We start from the raw sequence: 19,109 nt of genomic DNA on the forward strand, positions 1-19,109 counted from the left end.
GTGGCTGCACCAATTTACATTCCCATCAGCAGTGCAAGAGGGTTCCCTTTCTCCACACCCTCTCCAGCATTTATTGTTTGTAGACTTTTTTTTTTTTTTTTTTTTTTGCGGTACGCGGGCCACGCACTGCTGTGGCCTCTCCCGTTGCGGAGCACAGGCTCTGGACGCACAGGCTCAGTGGCCATGGCTCATGGGCCCAGCCGCTCCGCGGCATGTGGGATCCTCCCAGACCGGGGCACGAACCCACGTCCCCTGCATCGGCAGGTGGACTCTCAACCACTGAGCCACCAGGGAAGCCCGTTTGTAGACTTTTTGATGATGGCCATTCTGTCTGGTGTGAGGTGGTACCTCATTGTATTTCTGATTTGCATTTCTTTAATGATTAGTGATGTTGAGCATCTCTTCATGTGCCTACTGACCATCTGTATGCCTTCTTTGGAGAAATGTCTATTAAGGTCTTCTGCCCTTTTTTTTTTTTTTTTTTTTTTTTTTTTTGCGGTACACGGGCCTCTCACTGTTGTGGCCTCTCCCGTTGTGGAGCACAGACTCCGGATGCGCAGGTTCAGCGGCCATGGCTCACAGGCCTGGCCACTCCGCGGCATATGGGATCCTCCCGGACCGGGGCACGAACCCGTGTCCCCTGCATCAGCAGGCGGACTCTCAACCACTGCGCCACCAGGGAAGCCCTTCTGCACATTTTTTGATGGGGTTGTTTTTGTTGTTGTTGTTAAGTTGTATGAGCTGTTGTATATTTTGGAGATTAAGCTCTTGTCAGTTGCATCATTTGCAAATATTTCCTCCCATTTCGTAAGTTGTCTTTTCATTTTTTTTTTTTTTTTATGGTTTCCTTTGCAGTGCAAAAACTTGTAAGTCTGATTAGGTCCCATTTGTTTATTTTTGTTTTTATTTCTATTGCCTTGGGAGACTGACCTAAGAAAACCTTGGTACAATTTACATCAGAGAATGTTTTGCCTATTCTCTCTTCTAGAAGTAAACTCATCTTAATGTAAAATTAACATTCAATAAAGTTACATTTCTCTTGTAATTTTATACATCAAAACATTTGCATGATGAGTTTTATCTTATTTAAAAGCAGCTTCATATTTCCTGATATCGAGTTTGACACACTAAAAGATTCACATTGAATGACTCAAAAGTCTCCAAACCTTCGCAAAGGTCAGGGAGGCTTTCTAAATATATTCATCCCCCAGGTTCTGCTAATAAGGAAGTGGCTATCTGGAAGGGAACAAGTTATGAAATTCACAGTGGAATAACAGCATTATTTTGCCAAAACTCAGAGACGCTGGACAATATTTGAATCTTAAAACAATAGCGCTGAATTTGTCATTTAAAAAAAAACATCCACTACTCTGCCAGAAGAGAATGGAATGCTAATGTCCGATTGTGGCAGTCCACATTTTTAGCAAGCTTGTCACGACATTCCACATATCATACTTTGGAAAACAATAGTCTCATGCTACTGAAATGCCGAGGTAAAATTTTCTGACTGGAAATCAAAAAACAATAGCGACCTTCCCTGAAATCGGGAAATTTCAGGATTCCACAGTCTCGATACAACTCAAGGAAAGGAAGCCTTGGACTTCTCTGTGGTGGGAATATTTGATAGAGAGAGGAATGTGAAGGGAAGCAAAAAGAGATAAAGGTCTTACTTTTCCTCCTGGCAGCTCGAAGGGGGAGGTGAAGAAACAGTGCGATGGAAATGGGAAGCTGCCGGTAGAAAGCACGTTAGGATTTACTTGCTTGTTACATTAGCCCAGTTTGCATCAACCACATAATAGCAAGGCTAGAAAGGCAGTCCATGCTTGATGTTAATCCCCTAAAGGAAAAACAAAGAAATAACTAATTCTTGAATTGAATCATGGGCATATGCAACTACCCCTGTACTTTTAGATTTCCAAAAGCAATGAGGAATCTTGGGGATAAATGCCAGCTGGGAAATCAATAATCAGGATTGTCAAGTGTAGCAGAATAATGTTTGGGAGGCTTGGATTCTGCACTTGACGGAGTCGTTAACTGGTGAAATTTGGAAAATGTGGAAAATTTGCAAAGTCATTAGCTAGGTAAATGAAATCAATCCAAGGGGCCTTTGTTCCATGTCTAGAATTGTTAAACACTGATCTTGGCCCTGAGGGGAGAATTAACGAGATGTGCCAGACACCATCTCAATCCCACTGGAAAGACGAGCCTGTACACATGTAACAATAAATCAAGATAGAAGTATTATGCAGCATAATAACAAAAACTAATCGCTAACATTCATGAGACACTTATTACATGCCACACCCCATTCTAAAGGGCTATCCATGGCTTTTTTGTTTGTTAGTTTGTTTTTCTGATAGAGACTCATTCTGTATCTCCAGGGCCCTTAAATTTCTATAATGTCTATCACTAGTAGTCTTCTAAAGGGAAAGAGAAAGGGAAAGTATGATCTGATGCAATGAATCTTTTAATCACATGTCAATAAATTGTTCCACTTGTAAATCAAGCAGATGAAGCATATCATAAATATCAATCTACCTGTTTTTTTCCACTGTTAGTAAATGTATGCATGGTCTTTTTTTTTTTTTTTTTTTTTTTTTTTTTTGCGGTACGCGGGCCTCTCACTGTTGTGGCCTCTCCCATTGCGGAGCACAGGCTCCGGACACGCAGGCTCAGTGGCCATGGCTCACGGGCCCAGCCGCTCCACGGCATGTGGGATCCTCCCGGATCGGGGCACGAACCCGTGTTCCCTGCATCGGCAGGCGGACTCTCAACCACTGCGCCACCAGGGAAGCCCTGTATGCATGGTCTTGAAGAAAGATCTTGTATATAGAGACTGACCAGAGGTATCCTGAAGCGTGTGAGCTAGGTTGTACTGTGGCAATGAATAACAACAAAATTTCAACGTCTTATAATAAAATTGCTTGCTCACTGCAAAATGTCCAACATGGGTTGATGGGGGGAAGGGCTATCCATGTTCTAATTCATTTAATTATCACAGCCACTCTATGAGACAGGCACTATTATTCTCTTCTTTTTCACTATGAGGAAACTGAAGCTCAGAGAGGTTGAGTAACTTACTCAAGGTCACACAGCTCATAAATAGTAGACCAGGGATTTAAATCCAGGCTCCAGAAGCCACTCACCCTTGCATACCACAAAATATATACAAAGGATTTTAATTCTGACTATGGTAGGTTAGTGGGGCAGGATGAGGTGGGGAGGTGAGGAGAGAAGTAAAAGGAGCTTCCAGGAGGAAATGGCAATTGAGCTGTGTGTTGCACAGATGGACACAATATAACCTCCCTAGACCCAGTTTCTTACCTCCAAACAAGTGGGACTGATGAGATTATCTCAAAGGCCCTTTGAATCTTTTAATCACTTCAGAATTCGCCTCTTGTGGCATCACCAGAGATAGCACAAAAAGAGCAAGCTTCAGAAATCAACACAACTGAATTATTAGCTGTACGATCTTTGTAGAGTTGTTTACTTTTTCTGAATCTTAGTTTCTTTATTGATGCAATAAGAAAATCCTCATAGGGTTGTAAAGATTAACTAGTCTATGCTAGGCACAGTGTATGGCACATAGGAGGCACTCGATTAATTGCAGCTTCTCCTTCCCCTTTACTTTTTCTTTAACTGAATATAATCTCAGTTCTTGAACTGACCTAAATCTTAGATCATTGTGTGCTGGCTACACATTAGTAGAGTACCATTTCGGGGTAAATAGCAAAACAAAAGACGATATTTGAGGGTATCAAATATTTTCTAAAATATCTGTTCTAATTTGCAGAGCATTTATTTTATAGTAAATGCCATTTGCTTCTCTTGATCCTTTTGATTATATAACTCAACTAACTTATTAAACAGTCACATGATAAACTGGAAATCAAGAGGTGAAGCTACATACTCTTCATAAGCTGTGACTGATATTGCTCAAGAAGCTTTTGGTAGCTATTTCATGGGTTATGCAAAAAGTGCATAGTTAAAAGAGTTTAAAACTTTGTAATGTCACATACTGAAATAAACATGTGAATGGAAGTAGGAAGAAAAAGTCTTATCCAAAAACTCTTTTGCCATAATTTGCGGTTTAATTATCAAAGACAGAGATAATAAGATATATATCCATAGAAAAAAGTAAAGAGACAAAGATCATATTGATATACAAGAGAAAAAAAAGAGATAAAAACTTTAGGTAGGTAGGTGTTTCGTTTCTTCTTTCTGTTGTTTTATTAACCAGAATACATTTATTTTTATTTATTTATTTATTTATTTTTTTTACCTTTTTGCGTTATGTGGGCCTCTCACTGTTGTGGCCTCTCCCGTTGCGGAGCACAGGCTCCGGATGCGCAGGCCCAGCGGCCATGGCTCACGGGCCCAGCCGCTCCGCGGCATATGGGATCCTCCCAGACCGGGGCACGAACCCGTATCCCCTGCATCGGCAGGCGGACTCTCAACCACTGCGCCACCAGGGAGGCCCAGAATACATTTATTTTAACCAGCTCTGGCTAAAAAGATTTGAGGCTTTTCTTTTTACTTCTTTTAATTGAGGTTTAACTTAAATACATTAAAATGCATACACTCAAGAACTTTTACATATGCAAACGCCCACATAACCACTACCCAGATCAACATATAGAACATTTCTAGCACCCTTGAAAGTCGTCTACCCCCTTCTTAGTCCATACCCTCAAGGTAACCACTATCCACATTTTAAATAAAGCAGGTAACAAAAATAGAAAATGATAAATGAAAAAGTAAAGGAATCCTAAACCTGCTTTTTTTTGTTTTCTGGTATGTGCTAGAGTTTTTCTTTACAAAGTTTACATTGGCAGTTTACTAACCATTAGGTACCCAAGGATCTAAGAAATTAGCTCATTAGGTGGTAAACTGAAAACCATAGCCTGCAGCTTAAGAGAAGCAGCAGCCTTCACATTCTTACTGTAGAAGAGTCATATGACCCATTTCTTTCTTCTAGAGCAAACTGATTAAAGAAAGCATCTGGAGAATTCAATCAGATTGTTTACAACCTCAGTATCAACATAAGTGTTGACTCAGTTAGGTCTAAGCAAAAATTCTGCCTTGTGGTTAGTGAAGCCAAGATAAGTAATAACAGGGAGTCACTTAGATCTAAACTCTTGGTTGGGTCATGAAGCCATCAACTCTGCGCATGCCCCTGATTTGACACCAATGGAACATGAGCTTTGAGTTATTTTTCAAGTAACTGTGGTAATTTGACATTCTTGCATACATTGATTTTCACCCCAGCGTTCTGTAACTTTCAGGTCATTCAATAAATTTGGAAGTACAGTGAGTGACAGAGGGTACCCTACTGAGCAGCAAGACAATCAGATCCAAGAGTCCGGTTCATTAGATGCCTAGCCCAACAACTGAACTAACATGATATTTCACTTTGGCCAGTACTATGCATTGGCTATCAATAAATTATCCAAACAGGGACACCTTTTAAGAGTGAAAGGGGCACTATCAAAATTACGCCAGAACTGCAGGACTAAATCAGGACTGACCCAAGCAAACCAGGACATAACAGTCAGTCACCTTAACTATCACAAGCCTCCAGTCCATAAGAGTTCATATTGATTAACTCTCAATACCAATGTCTCCTTTAATGGTTAAGCTAAAGCTTTTACAGTGGCAAAGACATCTGAGAGAGAAAAAAAAAAACCCAAGGACACATGAGAGACTGTAGCTGAGTTCCAGCAAGTTAAACATATCAATGCCACTGATATAAGGATGTAGCCTCAGCTTCTGACATACGGAAATCAACCTGAAGAGGGCTGAGGACTCAGAGGAAGAGAAGTTACATCTCTAGCTTTTGTAAATCTGTCTAGCATGTAATAATATTCCACACACTGTCTTTACATACTGAGGGCTGATGAACTAAGGGAGGGCAGTACCCTCAATTTGTTAAAATATTATCCTGGTCAGTAATAATGTAATAATGATAATTAGTAGTTTATATGACTTGAGTGCTTACTATGTACCTGCATAGTGTACTAATTCCTTTATATATATTTGTTCTTTAGACTCCCCAGTGGTCCTATAAGATAGATACTACTGCTATTCCCATTCTTTTCCCACAGATGAGGAAATTGAGGCTTAGAGGAGGTTAAGTCATTCTTCTGAGGTAGTATGATACATATTAGGACTCCAAGATCAGTCTGAAACCGGACTCCTCCTCCACTCCTCCCAGGGCTCTTTAATTGCCAGATGAACTCACTCAGCTAGCTCAAACAAGGGGATTTGTTTACTGACAGGATACCACAGGAAAGCCCTTGGATACCAATAGCAGAAAAGCAAATACTTTAGGACCACCTGGTGCAGGGGATGGAGTGGTGGACAACTGAGAAGCTAGGAACCAAGACCATTCCCACCAGCTGTCATCTCCTGTTTCTTTGCAGTGTCTACAACAAATTTATACAATAGTTTTTTGAAATCTGGGGGATTGGGACTCTATAGCACCAAGCATTTCCAACGTCTGAATCTCCCTCTATTATGTGTCTTATTAAAGAACTTATATATTTTTTGATATGGAGAAAGGATGAACTTTTCATTTTGCTGACTACTACTAAAAATAAAAATTAAATTCTGATTTTAATTAGCCTGTGATCCTAACACACAGGGAAACATTCTTTTTTCATCTGGTATGCTTTTAAAAGTAGAAACGAATGCAAAGAAGCACAGAGCCCTACAGGAAGGAGGTCAAGGCCGTAGGTTCCCAAAGGAATAGATTTCCATAATTACTCTCTCCTCATGGAATTTATTTAAAATTGTCATTTTGCAATTGGTAAATGCAACATGTCTGTGTAAAAGATGTTTTGTTTTGTTTTCCCCCTAGTTCTTACAGTTAGTCTATGTATGGCAGAAAGTGATGTAGCTATAACCATGAGGTTTAGGGTCCTTCCCTTGAGGCCAGCTTTCTGTTACTTCAATGCTGTGTTTCATGAATAGATTCATATTCTGGCACCAAGCAAAGTGCTTGGACTAGAGCCCAGTCCTCCTGACTTCCAGTCTAGGGCCTTTTCAATAAGTTGTGCAGATGTCTGCACAACTTATTGAAAAGGGAGAGGGGGTGGCTCGTGTGTGACCCAAAACAGTAGAACCTGAAAAATCAAAGGGCCGTCTCCCACCCCTCCCACCATTTTATAGCATGATGTTACTTGGTCCAAGTGTCTGGTTGTGACATATGAAGTTAGCAATTTTTGACTAAGGTTCTGTGTATGAATGTTTTGTAAATATCTATATATTGAACTCTCCCATTGGACTGCAAACTCACTTATAGCAAGCAGGTGCTTATTTATTTTTATATCTCCACAACCCAGAATATAGCCTGGCACATAAAAAGCATCAAAAAAGTGCTGATTGGAGGAAAGGAAGGAAGGGAGGGAGGGAGGGAGGACAGACTGCACAATTTGCCTCAAATGTAGGGTCTGTTTATAAGGTTCAGCCACAAAATAAAAGCAAAGTGAATATGTAGCTATTCGAGAGAAACAGAAAAACTTTCTTATTTGCCTGAAGTACTTGTTGGTTCCTTCTCCCATGTTCCTTCTTTGCCAGGTTATTTGTTGGATAAATTTTTTAAATGAATGGTGCTACATAGAGAACAGATTGGAAGATAACAAAATGCTAGTAGGAATTGTCAGAAAATATGAAAGTATGTGAAAAAAGAATGAAAAGCAATTAAAAGTGTGCAATATTGGTGACATAAAGAAAAATGTAACTTGCAGAAACTACTTTAACAATAATTAAATATTACCTGCTTCAAAACAATGTGCTGATTGCCCTGCATGGACTGCCTTGTCAAAACATTTCACAGGGAGGAAAACAGAATATGCCAAACGAGGGTGCAAGGAAAGAGAAAGGCCAGTCCTCATATTGACAGCATGGCCATTAGTTCCCAAAACAGGGAAAGGAAGTAGCTGTATGGATGTTTCTCTAAGAAAATATGAGCGATTCCATAACTTTAAAGTGTTGCCTGTGGGTTATAAACAGTAATTCTTGGACTTGCTCTGGAGCTAGACCATCTGGGAGTCATGGGACATCTCTGACCTGTTTGAAGCACTTGCACTCAACTAGCAGACAAGTGAGAAGTAGCACAGGCCAAAGGTTTTCCTTTCTAAACTGGGAGGGAGGGCTCAGGAGAGATTTAAGTTATATTTCTTTTTCATGCACTCTTTTTTCCCCCCTGATAATTGAAAAAAAAAAAGACCAAAATTATTCAAATCAACATCTCAGGTCAGCTAGAGTTCCAGATGAGTATGGTTGAGAACCACTGGTTGGAAACAATCACCCAACGATTCATTCATTCATTCAACACATATTTATTGAGCATCTAACATGAACCAGGCGCTGTGGTTACAGTGGCTAACACAACAGACAAGTCCTTCATTTTTGAGAAGATTCCATTCTTGTAGGAGAGGACAGATAATAAATCAATGGGCAGAGGAGATAGTGTTTCTCTGAGACCATTTCCTACAACCTTCTCTTCCCTCCTTATACGCCAGGCACGGTGTAGAACAGTGGCCTTCTCGCTGTTCCCTAGCATATGCCAAGCTCAGCCATGCCTGGAGGTCTTTCCCCATGCCCTTCACTCTGGCTGGCAAGCTTTCCTCCCAGACTTCACATGGCTTCCTCCTTCCCCTCCTTCAAGTCTCGGCTGAGATGTCACCTGTCAAATAGCTTTCCCTGATCATCCTATGTAAAACAGACCTCCCTCACTCTCCCTGATGTTCTATTTTATTTTCTTTATATCTCTTATCTGTTGAAACTGTGTTATTTATGTGTTACTTTTTTATTTTTGATAAAAAAGTAGACTGTAAGAGCCAGCGCAGTATGGGTTGTTGCTTGTTTTGTCCATTTCTATATCTCACGCATTTAGAACAGTGCTATTAGAAATGCCCACTTACTCACATGCCCAGTGACGAAGTGTCTGGAGTCAGAGGACCTAATCTCTTATCTGCACTGTGGTAGCTGGTCTCCAAAAATGGCCCAAGGTGAGCTGCACTCCTGGTATTCACACCTTGGGTAGTTCTTTTGCCTTGAACCTGAGCTGGCACTGTGGCTCACCTGTGACCAACAGAATGCAGCAGAGGTGAAGACGCCTGATGTCCTAGGCTATCTCACAGGAAGCCTTTCAGAGTCCATCTTGATATCATGGAACATATGCTCTGGAGGAAGCCAACCACCAAGTTAAAAAGTCCAACCATACTGGGACTGCCATGCTGTAAGGAAGCCCAAGCTAGCCATGTGGGGGGCCATGCAGAGAGACTAAAATGCTCAGCTAGTCCCCAGCTGTTCCAGCCATCTCAGCTGAAGCATCAGATATGAGGATGCACATCCAGCTCAGAAGAGCATTCAAATGACTCCAACCTTGGGGTTCCTCTGACTGCATCTGCATGAGAGCCCCCAAATGAGAACTATCCAGCTGAGCCCCATCAATCCACCGTACCATAAGAGAAAATAACACATCATTGTTTTAAGCCACCAAGATTTGAGATGGTTAGTTTTGCAGCAATAGATAACTGCAAAATGCAGCCACCAAAGGTAGTTCTAGATTCAAACATTTCTTTCTCCACAAATACTACATATGTCTAAGGATCCTTGGGCTTTGTCCCCCTCACACACACTCTCCTCTGAGCACATGTCTCTGCCATTAATAAGCTTTGTTTTCACTGTTCACTTTCCTACTACCCTTTATAAGCACCCACTGGGAGTCAGAAAAGCTAGGTCTTCATCCTCCTGGGACCACTGTAATTTTGGCCAAGTCACTAAACTCTCTGAAGCTTGGGCTCAGAAAAATGGTGGCAGGGATTTGATATTTTAATTTTGTTGGATGTGTGGCAGACAACCCCTTCCCTCAAACTGAAACTAATACAGAACAGAAATAAATGAGAGAGATGCAAGTGGAAGAATTCTGACTGAAGCAGGACAGGCTGTGTATTGGAGTAGTGGTTAGAGGTGGGGACTGCAGTCAGAAAACCTAAGCTCAAATGCTGGCCTATCCCCTCACCGGTCACCCCAGAACCCGGTGTGAAAACCACTATCCTGGCTGGTCTCAGAGGCCTCCCCACTTCACATTGTTGTGATCTGTAACATCTACCATACAGAAAATAGACATATATTTTAAAACTTCAGTGTAGATTTTAATTTATTGTTTATATGGTGTCATTTATTTTAATTTAAAAACAGAGTATTGACCTGGAAGAGTTTTTTATTGCTTCTGCTTTCTCACAGAATCAGATTTATACTAGTTTTTCCCAACTACCATCTGCCCCTAGAGCAGTAAGCCCTTACGATCTTGCCTCTTCCTCTCAACACAGGTGCTAAACTTAGTTCTTGCTTCATCCCTAGAGAGAGAAATAGAGTATTTCAAATTTCCCCATCTGCAGTATAACTTGGCTTGGGAAATACTGGTTTAAAACCATTCTATTTGATTTTTTAAGATTTTATTTTCAAAGGCCTCTATAGTAGGAGATTCCATAGCCTACTAGAGTTTCCCATTCCAATGTTTAATGGCTGTATTCATTTGGAAATTTTCCCTCATATTTGACAGAAATCACTCAATAAAGGTCCCCTGCATATAATGCTTCTCAACTTTCATTTCTACAACTTTTTTTTTTTTTTTTTTTTTTGTGGTACGTGGGCCTCTCACTGTTGTGGCTTCTCCCGTTGCGGAGCACAGGCTCCGGACGCACAGCCTCAGCAGCCATGGCTCACGGGCCTAGCCGCTCTGCGGCATGTGGGATCTTCCCAGACCGGGGCACGAACCCGTGTCCCCTGCATCGGCAGGCGGACTCTCAACCACTGCGCCACCAGGGAAGCCCTCATTTCTACAACTTTTAAAAAATGTCTTATAATTAAGTTCTTCAGTGTCACTGTACAGCTCTCTTCTTTTTTTCTTTTTTAAAATAAATTTATTTATTTATTTATTTTTGGCTGTATTGCATCTTCATCGTTGGGTATTCGTTGCTGTGTGCGGGCTTTCTCTAGTTGCAGCGAGCAGGGACTACTCTTCGTTGCAGTGTGCGGGCTTCTCATTGCAGTGTCTTCTCTTTTGCGGAGCTTGGGCTCTAGGCGCATAGGCTTCAGTAGTTGTGGCTTGCAGGCTCTAGAGCGCAGGCTCAGTAGTTGTGGCGCACGGGCTTAGTTGCTCTGCAGCATGCGGGATCTTCCCGGACCAGGGCTCGAATCCGTGTCCCCTACACTGGCAGGTGGATTCTTAACCACTGGGTCACCAGGGAAGTTCCATGTATAGCTCTCTTCTGAACTCTCTCACTTTTTCCCCATTTTCTCCTCTGCATAGTAACCTTAAATTGAAAACAGGAATGGTCTGAAGAGTGTTCCTGGATTCTATGACTTATGATGTATATTAAATATTATGCGTAGTTAACTTATTACAGCACTTCCAGGTTTCATCTTGGTAAGAGCATCAACATTTTCTAAAACATATGTCATCAGACAATATGCATAAAATTACAGGCATGTAATGACACTTTACATGTACTTATATTGGCTAATAAACACATACCCCGCCTTGTGTTATAAATTAGGTAACTTCTTGACCACACATTGCAACCAAATAGTCACTCAGATCTCCAAACTCATATTTGAACTCTGCCCCAAACCTATGGACAGATGCACAGTGTTTCTGATCAATGTTAAAAAGAGACCGCAATCTGATCAATATTGTTGACTGAAGAAAAACTACACAACCTAAAAGTTTCAAGTTGAGTTTTATTCGAGGATCTTACTAAGGACTATGGTCCAGGAGACAGTCTCTCAGATAACAATGAGGAACTGCTCCAAAGAGATAACAGAGGAGCCAGGATATATACAAGTTTTTTTGCTGGGGAAAAAAACCCCCAAAACAACATGTAGTCGAACATCAAAAGATTACTGCTAATCACAAAGAACAGAGATCTCAAGTTAATGATTTTAGTGTTTTTCTATGTATGGGGAGATACAAGATTCGGGGTTCACTGAAATTATTCCTTAGATACACATCTTAACTATCTAGTATCTAGGGCCAGTATCCAAAGCACAGAAAACTTCCTGGTTTTCTCCATCCTGAATTCCCCATAGGGCACACCATAAGTGGGTACCTGCAGTGGCTAATGGCTTGATCCTTACAGAACAGGGATGGCAGGCAACATACTCTGTTTACTGGAATGTCAGGCAACATTCTCTGTTCACAATATTCTAAGCTGTTGAATAGAAGCCCCTACCTCCTGAAAGGTTATGGGTTAGGCATTTTCTACTAGAACTGCTTCGATAACTGGAAGAAGTATTGGCTAGAACTTTTCTTTGATGTCAGAAACAAGAAATTATGTTCCCAGAGGCTTGGAGGAAGAAAAATAGAGGGTAGGATTTTTTATTGGTGCCAAATCGAAGAGTCCCCCAAAATGTATTTTAGACATAATCTTATGTCTCTGTTTTATCACACGACAATGACGTTTCCCTATCATTTTACTGCTGCTGCCTTTGAAATACTGCATTCCATTTTACTGTAGAATAGCCCAAAGAATAAACAAATTAGGAAGCTGTTTGACAATGTCTTTTAAACTCAAGCAAATGCCACTAAGTAAAATAACGTTGGATACTAGCTCCTTTCTAATTCCTCCCCACTAGGAAAGGGCTATTGACTATTTTCCCCACCTGCTGCTCCTCCAATCCCTCCCTAGCCCACCCCCACTGTTTTCTCCCTTTCTCACTTAAAACCACACGACTGGAAGTCCTCATCACATACACTGAAGAACAAGTTTCAGGGCAACTGAGTGCTCCTTAACTGAGCTGTAAGCCCATGTGGGGAAGCTATGAACACTTGCCCTTACTCACACATCAAAAGAGGACTGACCATGGCTTCTGAAAAGGTTAAACCTAGCACTACCAAAAGACCCAGAATTCCACTCCTAGGTATATACCCAGAAGAACTGAAAGCAGGGACTCAAACAAATATTTGTACATCATTATTCATAAGAGAATTATTCACAATAGCCAGAAGGTAGAAACAACCCAAGAGATGAATGAATAAAAAAGTGTGGAATATACATACAAATATTATTCAGCCAAAAAAAATGAATGAAGTACTAATAAATGCTACAACTTGGATGGATCTTGAAAACATTATGCTTAGTGAAATAAGCCAGATGCAGAAGGAAAAATATTGTCTGATGCCATTCACATGAGGGCGCTAGAATAGACAAATTCATAGAGACAGAAAATAGAATAGAGGCCACCAAGGCCTGGGAGAAGGTGGGAAGGAGGAGTTATTGTCGAATAGACACGGTTTCTGTTGGGGTGATTTTTTAAGTTTCGGGTATAGATAGTGGTGATGGTTACATACATTGTGAACGTATTTAATGTCACTAAATTGTACACTTACCAATGGTTAAAATGATAAATATTATGTATATTTTACAGAAATAAAAAAATTACTTACAGGGCAAAAAAGTCAGTTCTGGTCCAAGTTCTGCAGTGGGGGTAGCTTGAAGGGCACCTGAGTTTTAAGGTGAGAGTCACTACCCAGAGTTTGGGACATTCTAAGCCCACTCCCACCCTGAGTATGATGGTGAGCTAGAGAAGGGACCTGGAAGCTGAAGGCCTCAGTAATGTCCCTAAGAAGTGACAGCTATGGATGCCAAAGAGATGGCTTCCAAGCCTCCAGGTCACCCAAAGCCTTCCCCACCCTACCCCGCCGGGCTCCTGAAGCCAGGGGGTCAGTGGTACTCAGGTAGGAAAAAAGAGGGAGAGAGAGAGAGAGTGAACTGACCAAGCCAACTCAAATGGAATTTCTGTGAACTTTTTTCTTTTACTCATTTTTCAAGTGTCATGAGAGTCCATTTTGGAGCAAGCAGGTTACAAAAAGATGCTTTTCTTCTCTCAGACTAATATATAAGCTAGTAAACGTAGAAGGAATAAGAAAACTTTGGAAAGGACTTGAAACCCCAAAATGTTTGAGGTTAGTTAGAAGAGTAGGTGTTTTCTTTTACACACACACACACACACACACACACACACACACACATATTGTCGACTGAAAAAAAATGCACAACCTAAAAGTTGAGAATTATATTGTATTCGGTGGGCCGGGAGACAGCTTCTCAGATCACTCTGAGGGACAGTTCTAAAGAGGTAAGGGAGGAGCCAGGATATATAGGAGTTTTTGCAAAACAACAAAACACAAAAACAGCAAAAAAAAAAGGGTAGTTGGAACACTAAAAGATTACTGTTAATTAAAGAAAACCAGACACCTCAAATTAATAAATTTAGCGCTTTTCTATGTATGGGAAGATGGGCTCATTGAAATCATTCCTTTAATATGCACCTTAACTATCTAGGGCCAGTGTCCTGCTTTTCTGCATCCTGAACCCCCTCAGGGTGCGCTGTTGTGGCTGGCTCCAGTGGCTGATGGCTTATTGGCAGGCAACATTCTTCCTCCACAACATAAACACTATGGTTGCATATTCTTTGTAATTATTCTTAAATCTGAAATTAATTTTAGAAGAAAATCCGAAGGCAGCCCCAGAGCATAATGTTAGTAATTTTTTCCCAGCCATAAAGTTAGGCCTCCAACAATAAGGTTTTATATTAGTTATTCTTATTCTCAACTACTCTGTAGCAAATTACAAATCTACCAACACATACGTTATTTGCTATTGCAGGGGAGCAAAGTTTGCCAACCCAAAATGCATCCCTTTGGCATGAAGATTATTTCAAGCTAAAAACAAGCAAGGCCCAAAAGATTGGGGAAGAATCTTTGAACTTTCTCCTAACTGCCTAAAAAAATTTAGATAGAAGAACTGTTCCAGGAAGGGAGCTGTCACCGTAGATTACTACAGTATAATGTGAACTAGGTGTGTAGACAGGGAGGAACCTAGCAAAGTCAGCTTGTTGAAATTCCTCTCTGTGTTCCATTGTTTCTGTATGACACAGCAAACATTTTTTGCCACCCATTTGCTCATTTTCATCTTCCTGTGAATTGCCTTCATTCCCTCAAACAATGGAGCCATCCACAACTGTGCACCCTGAGGGGGTTCAGGATGGAAAAAAGCAGGACACTGGCCCCAGACAGTTAAGGTGCATATCAAAGGAATGATTTCAATAAGCCCAGACTCTTGCATCTCCCCATACATAGAAGAGTGCAAAATTCATTAACTTGAGATGTCTGGTTTTTCTTTAATTAACAGTAATCTTTTGACTACCCGGTTTTTGTTGCCAAAACTCGTATATATCCTGGCTCCGCTCTTACCTCTTCAGGGCAATCCCTCAGAGCTATCCAAGAGGCTGTCCTCTGGACTTAAGTACTCAGCAAGTCCGCCAAATAAAACATAATTCTCAACTTTTTAGGTTGTGCAGGTTTTTTCTTTTCAGTCAACGCTATGAAGTCCCAAACCCCTGCCCCATTCTCTTCTCTCAGGTGGCACATAAGCCTCGATTGCCTAACTTGTCCTTGGGCCTCATTTTCTTAGGGAGCCCCCTGGACGCAGGTAATTAAATTTGATTTTCTCCTATTGATCTATCTCACGTCAAGTTAACCCTTAGACCAGCCAGAAGAACCTAGAAGGGCAGAGGAAAGTTTCTTCTCCTTCCCCACTCTACTAAATGGGTGTTTAGAATAATGGCTAGAACATGGCAGGTCTCAAAGTTCCTTAAATGAGTACGTGGATGCTTCAAACGCAAAACGTGACACTACCAGCAAGGCGGGAAGAAGAGGCTTCATTTTATTGGTTGGGCGCATAGTAAGCAAGTTGCTGGTGAGGTTTTGATGGCTGCTTCTCCACGCCCCCCTCCGCCCCTACCAACTAGGAAAGGTCAAACAGGCAACTAACTCTTATTGCCTCAGTCACAGAACCGACCTATTGTTTAAACTCTGACAGGCAGTCCTCAAAGAGACTACACCCTGCTTGAATAATTTAGGCTGGGGCACAGGCCAGCCCACAAAGCGCATCTGTGCGAGAGAGAGCCTCACTCAGTCCTGTCGTTTCCTCCATCTATCTACAGCTGGCCGCCCATTTTTCAAACCCCCTATTTACAGTCGGGGTAGAAAAAAAGCCCAGTTTACCAGGAGGCTACTTATACGGCGCCGGGTTAGGTATATGTTTCACCTGCTTGGCCAATTAGCTTCCTCCTCCCGCAAGACTAGTTCAACAGGTTTCCTTTTTCTCTTCCTCCGCCTCCTGGGTTGGAGAAAGAGGTTGTCACTTCGCTTCGACCCTCCCCTTCCCTCCCTCCCGGCTCTGCCCCGCCAGCTCGGACCAATCGCGCCGGCTCGAACGTGTCCAGGTTGGCGGCCCCCGGCGCGGCCGGCCCGGATGCGCCGAGCGGCCCAGGGCGCAGGGGAGGGCGCGGCGGTTTCGCTGGGCCTGCGCCCCGGACAGTGGGAGTCGAGGAAGCGGGAGGAGGAGACTGTCTGAAGGTGCCCTCCAGACGCGGCCCTGATGACTGAACTACAGCAAGATGTGGACGACACAAAGCCTGCCAAAGTGCTCGGGAAGAGAGAGAGCAAAATTGGCTCAGCCCAGTAAGTATCCTCCGCTGGATCCCAGCCGCGGCGGTAGAACGCGCGCTGCCCAAACTTCTCTGCCAGGGAAGAGTTGGGAGTGGAAACGGTTTTCTGGAACTTTAACGTGGACAGACTTGTGGCTTGAACTCTTCCTGTGGCGCCCGGTCTCTTTTTTGCCCCCGATTCTGTAGTAGAGAAAACGCACTGCAGCTTGCAGTCCGGTGGGGATGGGAATTATTTGAGCCGAGAGCACGACCGGTGTTTTATAAATCCCAAGGGAGGTCTGGGGCGACTCTTCAGAGCTCCAAGCCACATCAAGAAGCAGCGCTTAACATTTATTCTAATTGTCTTACATCTTAATGACTTGTGTGAAGATGCAGCTGTCCCGTAGATGTCATCTGGCCACTAGCTTCACAAAGATGCGTATTTTGTCATTCGATTCGGAGCGTGAGGGTGGTTTTTTCCCCCCATCCCCTTCACTGTTTCCCCTCACGAGAGAGGAAAAGTAGTGGAAAATATGAAATACGCTTTATCTTTACCCCTCAAAGACTGCCTGCCTTTGTTGGGTACTTAACACAAACTTGTTATACACTTTTTTTTTTTTTTTGAGGGAGGGTGTGGGAGTGGGGTGAGGGAACACAATGAACATAAAATAAAACATCAGATATTGGGTTGTGACTATCCTCTCAAAAGATTCATGTGCGTAATAGGATTTGCACATTGTTTGACCTATAAACTCTTCTGGTTTAAGAAGCTGAAAACGCAAATATTTGATCACAAGGATTAGCTTCCTGTAACAAAATTTATTTATCTTACGTACTTTTTAAAATCCAGAAGTATGGTTATTTATGTGATTGTTATTCCCAAACTTTTCTTTCAAAAAAGAAAAGAATCTTTGTTTGGTCATTTTCTGTATCACTATAACATTGAGACTAAGGTAAATATCTAAATAAGCCCAATTTTAATTTTTATGGTACCAAGCTGTTGGGTATCTAAAATGCTTTATTGCTACTAGTATAAAAAAGATGACAGACTTTTTTAATAGTAAAGATTCAATCCAAAAAAAAGAAAATATTAAAAAATTCAATCCTCATCATTCATTATTCAGCATTTACTCATTTTTAAGAACACAGCCTGGTTCCACATAAAGACTTGTGTTTGTAAAAGCATATTCCACCCATTTATTGAAGTTCAGGCCGACCTTTTAGAAAAAGAATAGCTTTTATTAGCTGCTTTGAATTGTGGTTTCAAAGGCTTTGGTCGTATTCTCTTCAAGTGTCTGCTTTCCTTTGGCTACCTCAGCATTGTCAACTTCAGCTGATGTTCTTTCCGCTTTACTGACTGAAAAAAGATGATTGAGGAAAAATTGCTCTAGGTATAACTCTCACAAAATGTTCTTGTTTCCTTACCCAGAAATAAAATCCTTACTTTATACTAATAATTCAAGCCCAAGGAAAAGATGAACCAGCAAATGACATGTATTTCCTTAACCATTCTTTTATAAACTTTACCTCCCTGAAGAAGAGGTGTTGTGGCTAGTCAGGTCACCATTTCATAGATGTTTGAGGTGTCAGGAGTGGTAAGTGACACTGGCAGGAATGGAACCCAGGACTCTAAACTCCTGGATCAGAACTCATCCAAAGGCACTATTTTTTTCCAGCTACACAAAGCAGAATGGTTCAAGTCCACCCAACAGCTGTTAAGTTTTAAATCTTCACATTCCCTCCCAGTCCTCAAGATACTCAGTCAAGGAGATCATTCTGATTGATTGAAAACATCTGCTATAGCATTAGACTAATTTTGTTAAATTAAAATTCTTTAGATGTTAAGAAAATAATTATGTAGAAGATACACAACCACCTTGAAGCTCAAGGCCCCGAACAGCCAGCCCTTCATTTGGAACATTCAGTTTCACAAATTCATTTCAGTTCTACAAATGGGAATACCTACTATTTGTTCAATAATGGTGGGCAATACAAGAATGAATGTGATTTGGTATCCGTCTTTCTGTAACTCCAAGAGCAGTGTTGAGGGGAGCCATGTATGTATATTACAGTACTTCAAGGGACGATGGTGGCCATTGCCACATTAAACACACAAACAAGATATTATAAAAAGTTTGGCCTATAACTGAATCCTCTCCGCAGTTAGGATATGTACCCATTTGGCAGTCTTTGGTTTATTGAGTCTTTGGTTTTTCCCCCACAAAGTGGTAATTCCCAGGCCTACTAAAGTCACTTCTGATTCAATCTAAGATTTTAGACCCTCTTTTTTTCTGAGCTCTTAAACTCCTGCTTTGGTAACAGAACAAAAGTAATTTAAAGACACAGGTAGATACATTTTCACAGTGATCTATTGGTGTGATAATTCCATATTTGAAATCATGTTGAGGAGCAAAATTTTTATGCTTGGAAACCCAGTCTAACTTGTGTTTTGAATTTCATCTTAGATTAATCATCACTAAGCTCAAAGTTGTTGAAGACTGGGTATCCCAAGGGACATTTTCTTCAAGAGTGTTAGAATGGCTTGCTCCTCCCCATTCTCTGCATCTGTAACTTCACCCACATGGGCCTCATCACCTATTACC

At 41.5% G+C, this 19,109-nt stretch overlaps 1 protein-coding gene across 2 annotated transcripts in view; it reads left to right on the forward strand.

The window, feature by feature from the left end:
- Positions 1-19,109, forward strand: part of GRAMD2B (GRAM domain containing 2B) — a 119,736-nt gene that overhangs the window by 42,128 nt on the left and 58,499 nt on the right. The window contains exon 1 of one of the 2 annotated variants that reach the window (XM_060093294.1): positions 16,296-16,540. The exons of the other annotated variant lie outside the window; for it this stretch is intronic. Coding sequence (XP_059949277.1) covers positions 16,458-16,540 — 83 coding nt within the window. The 5' untranslated portion in view covers positions 16,296-16,457. Of the gene's footprint in view, positions 1-16,295; positions 16,541-19,109 lie in introns of those variants that run through there. 2 annotated transcript variants of the gene reach the window in all.

This window comes from Mesoplodon densirostris, chromosome 3 (assembly GCF_025265405.1).
Source record: "Mesoplodon densirostris isolate mMesDen1 chromosome 3, mMesDen1 primary haplotype, whole genome shotgun sequence".
NCBI lineage: Eukaryota > Metazoa > Chordata > Mammalia > Artiodactyla > Ziphiidae > Mesoplodon > Mesoplodon densirostris.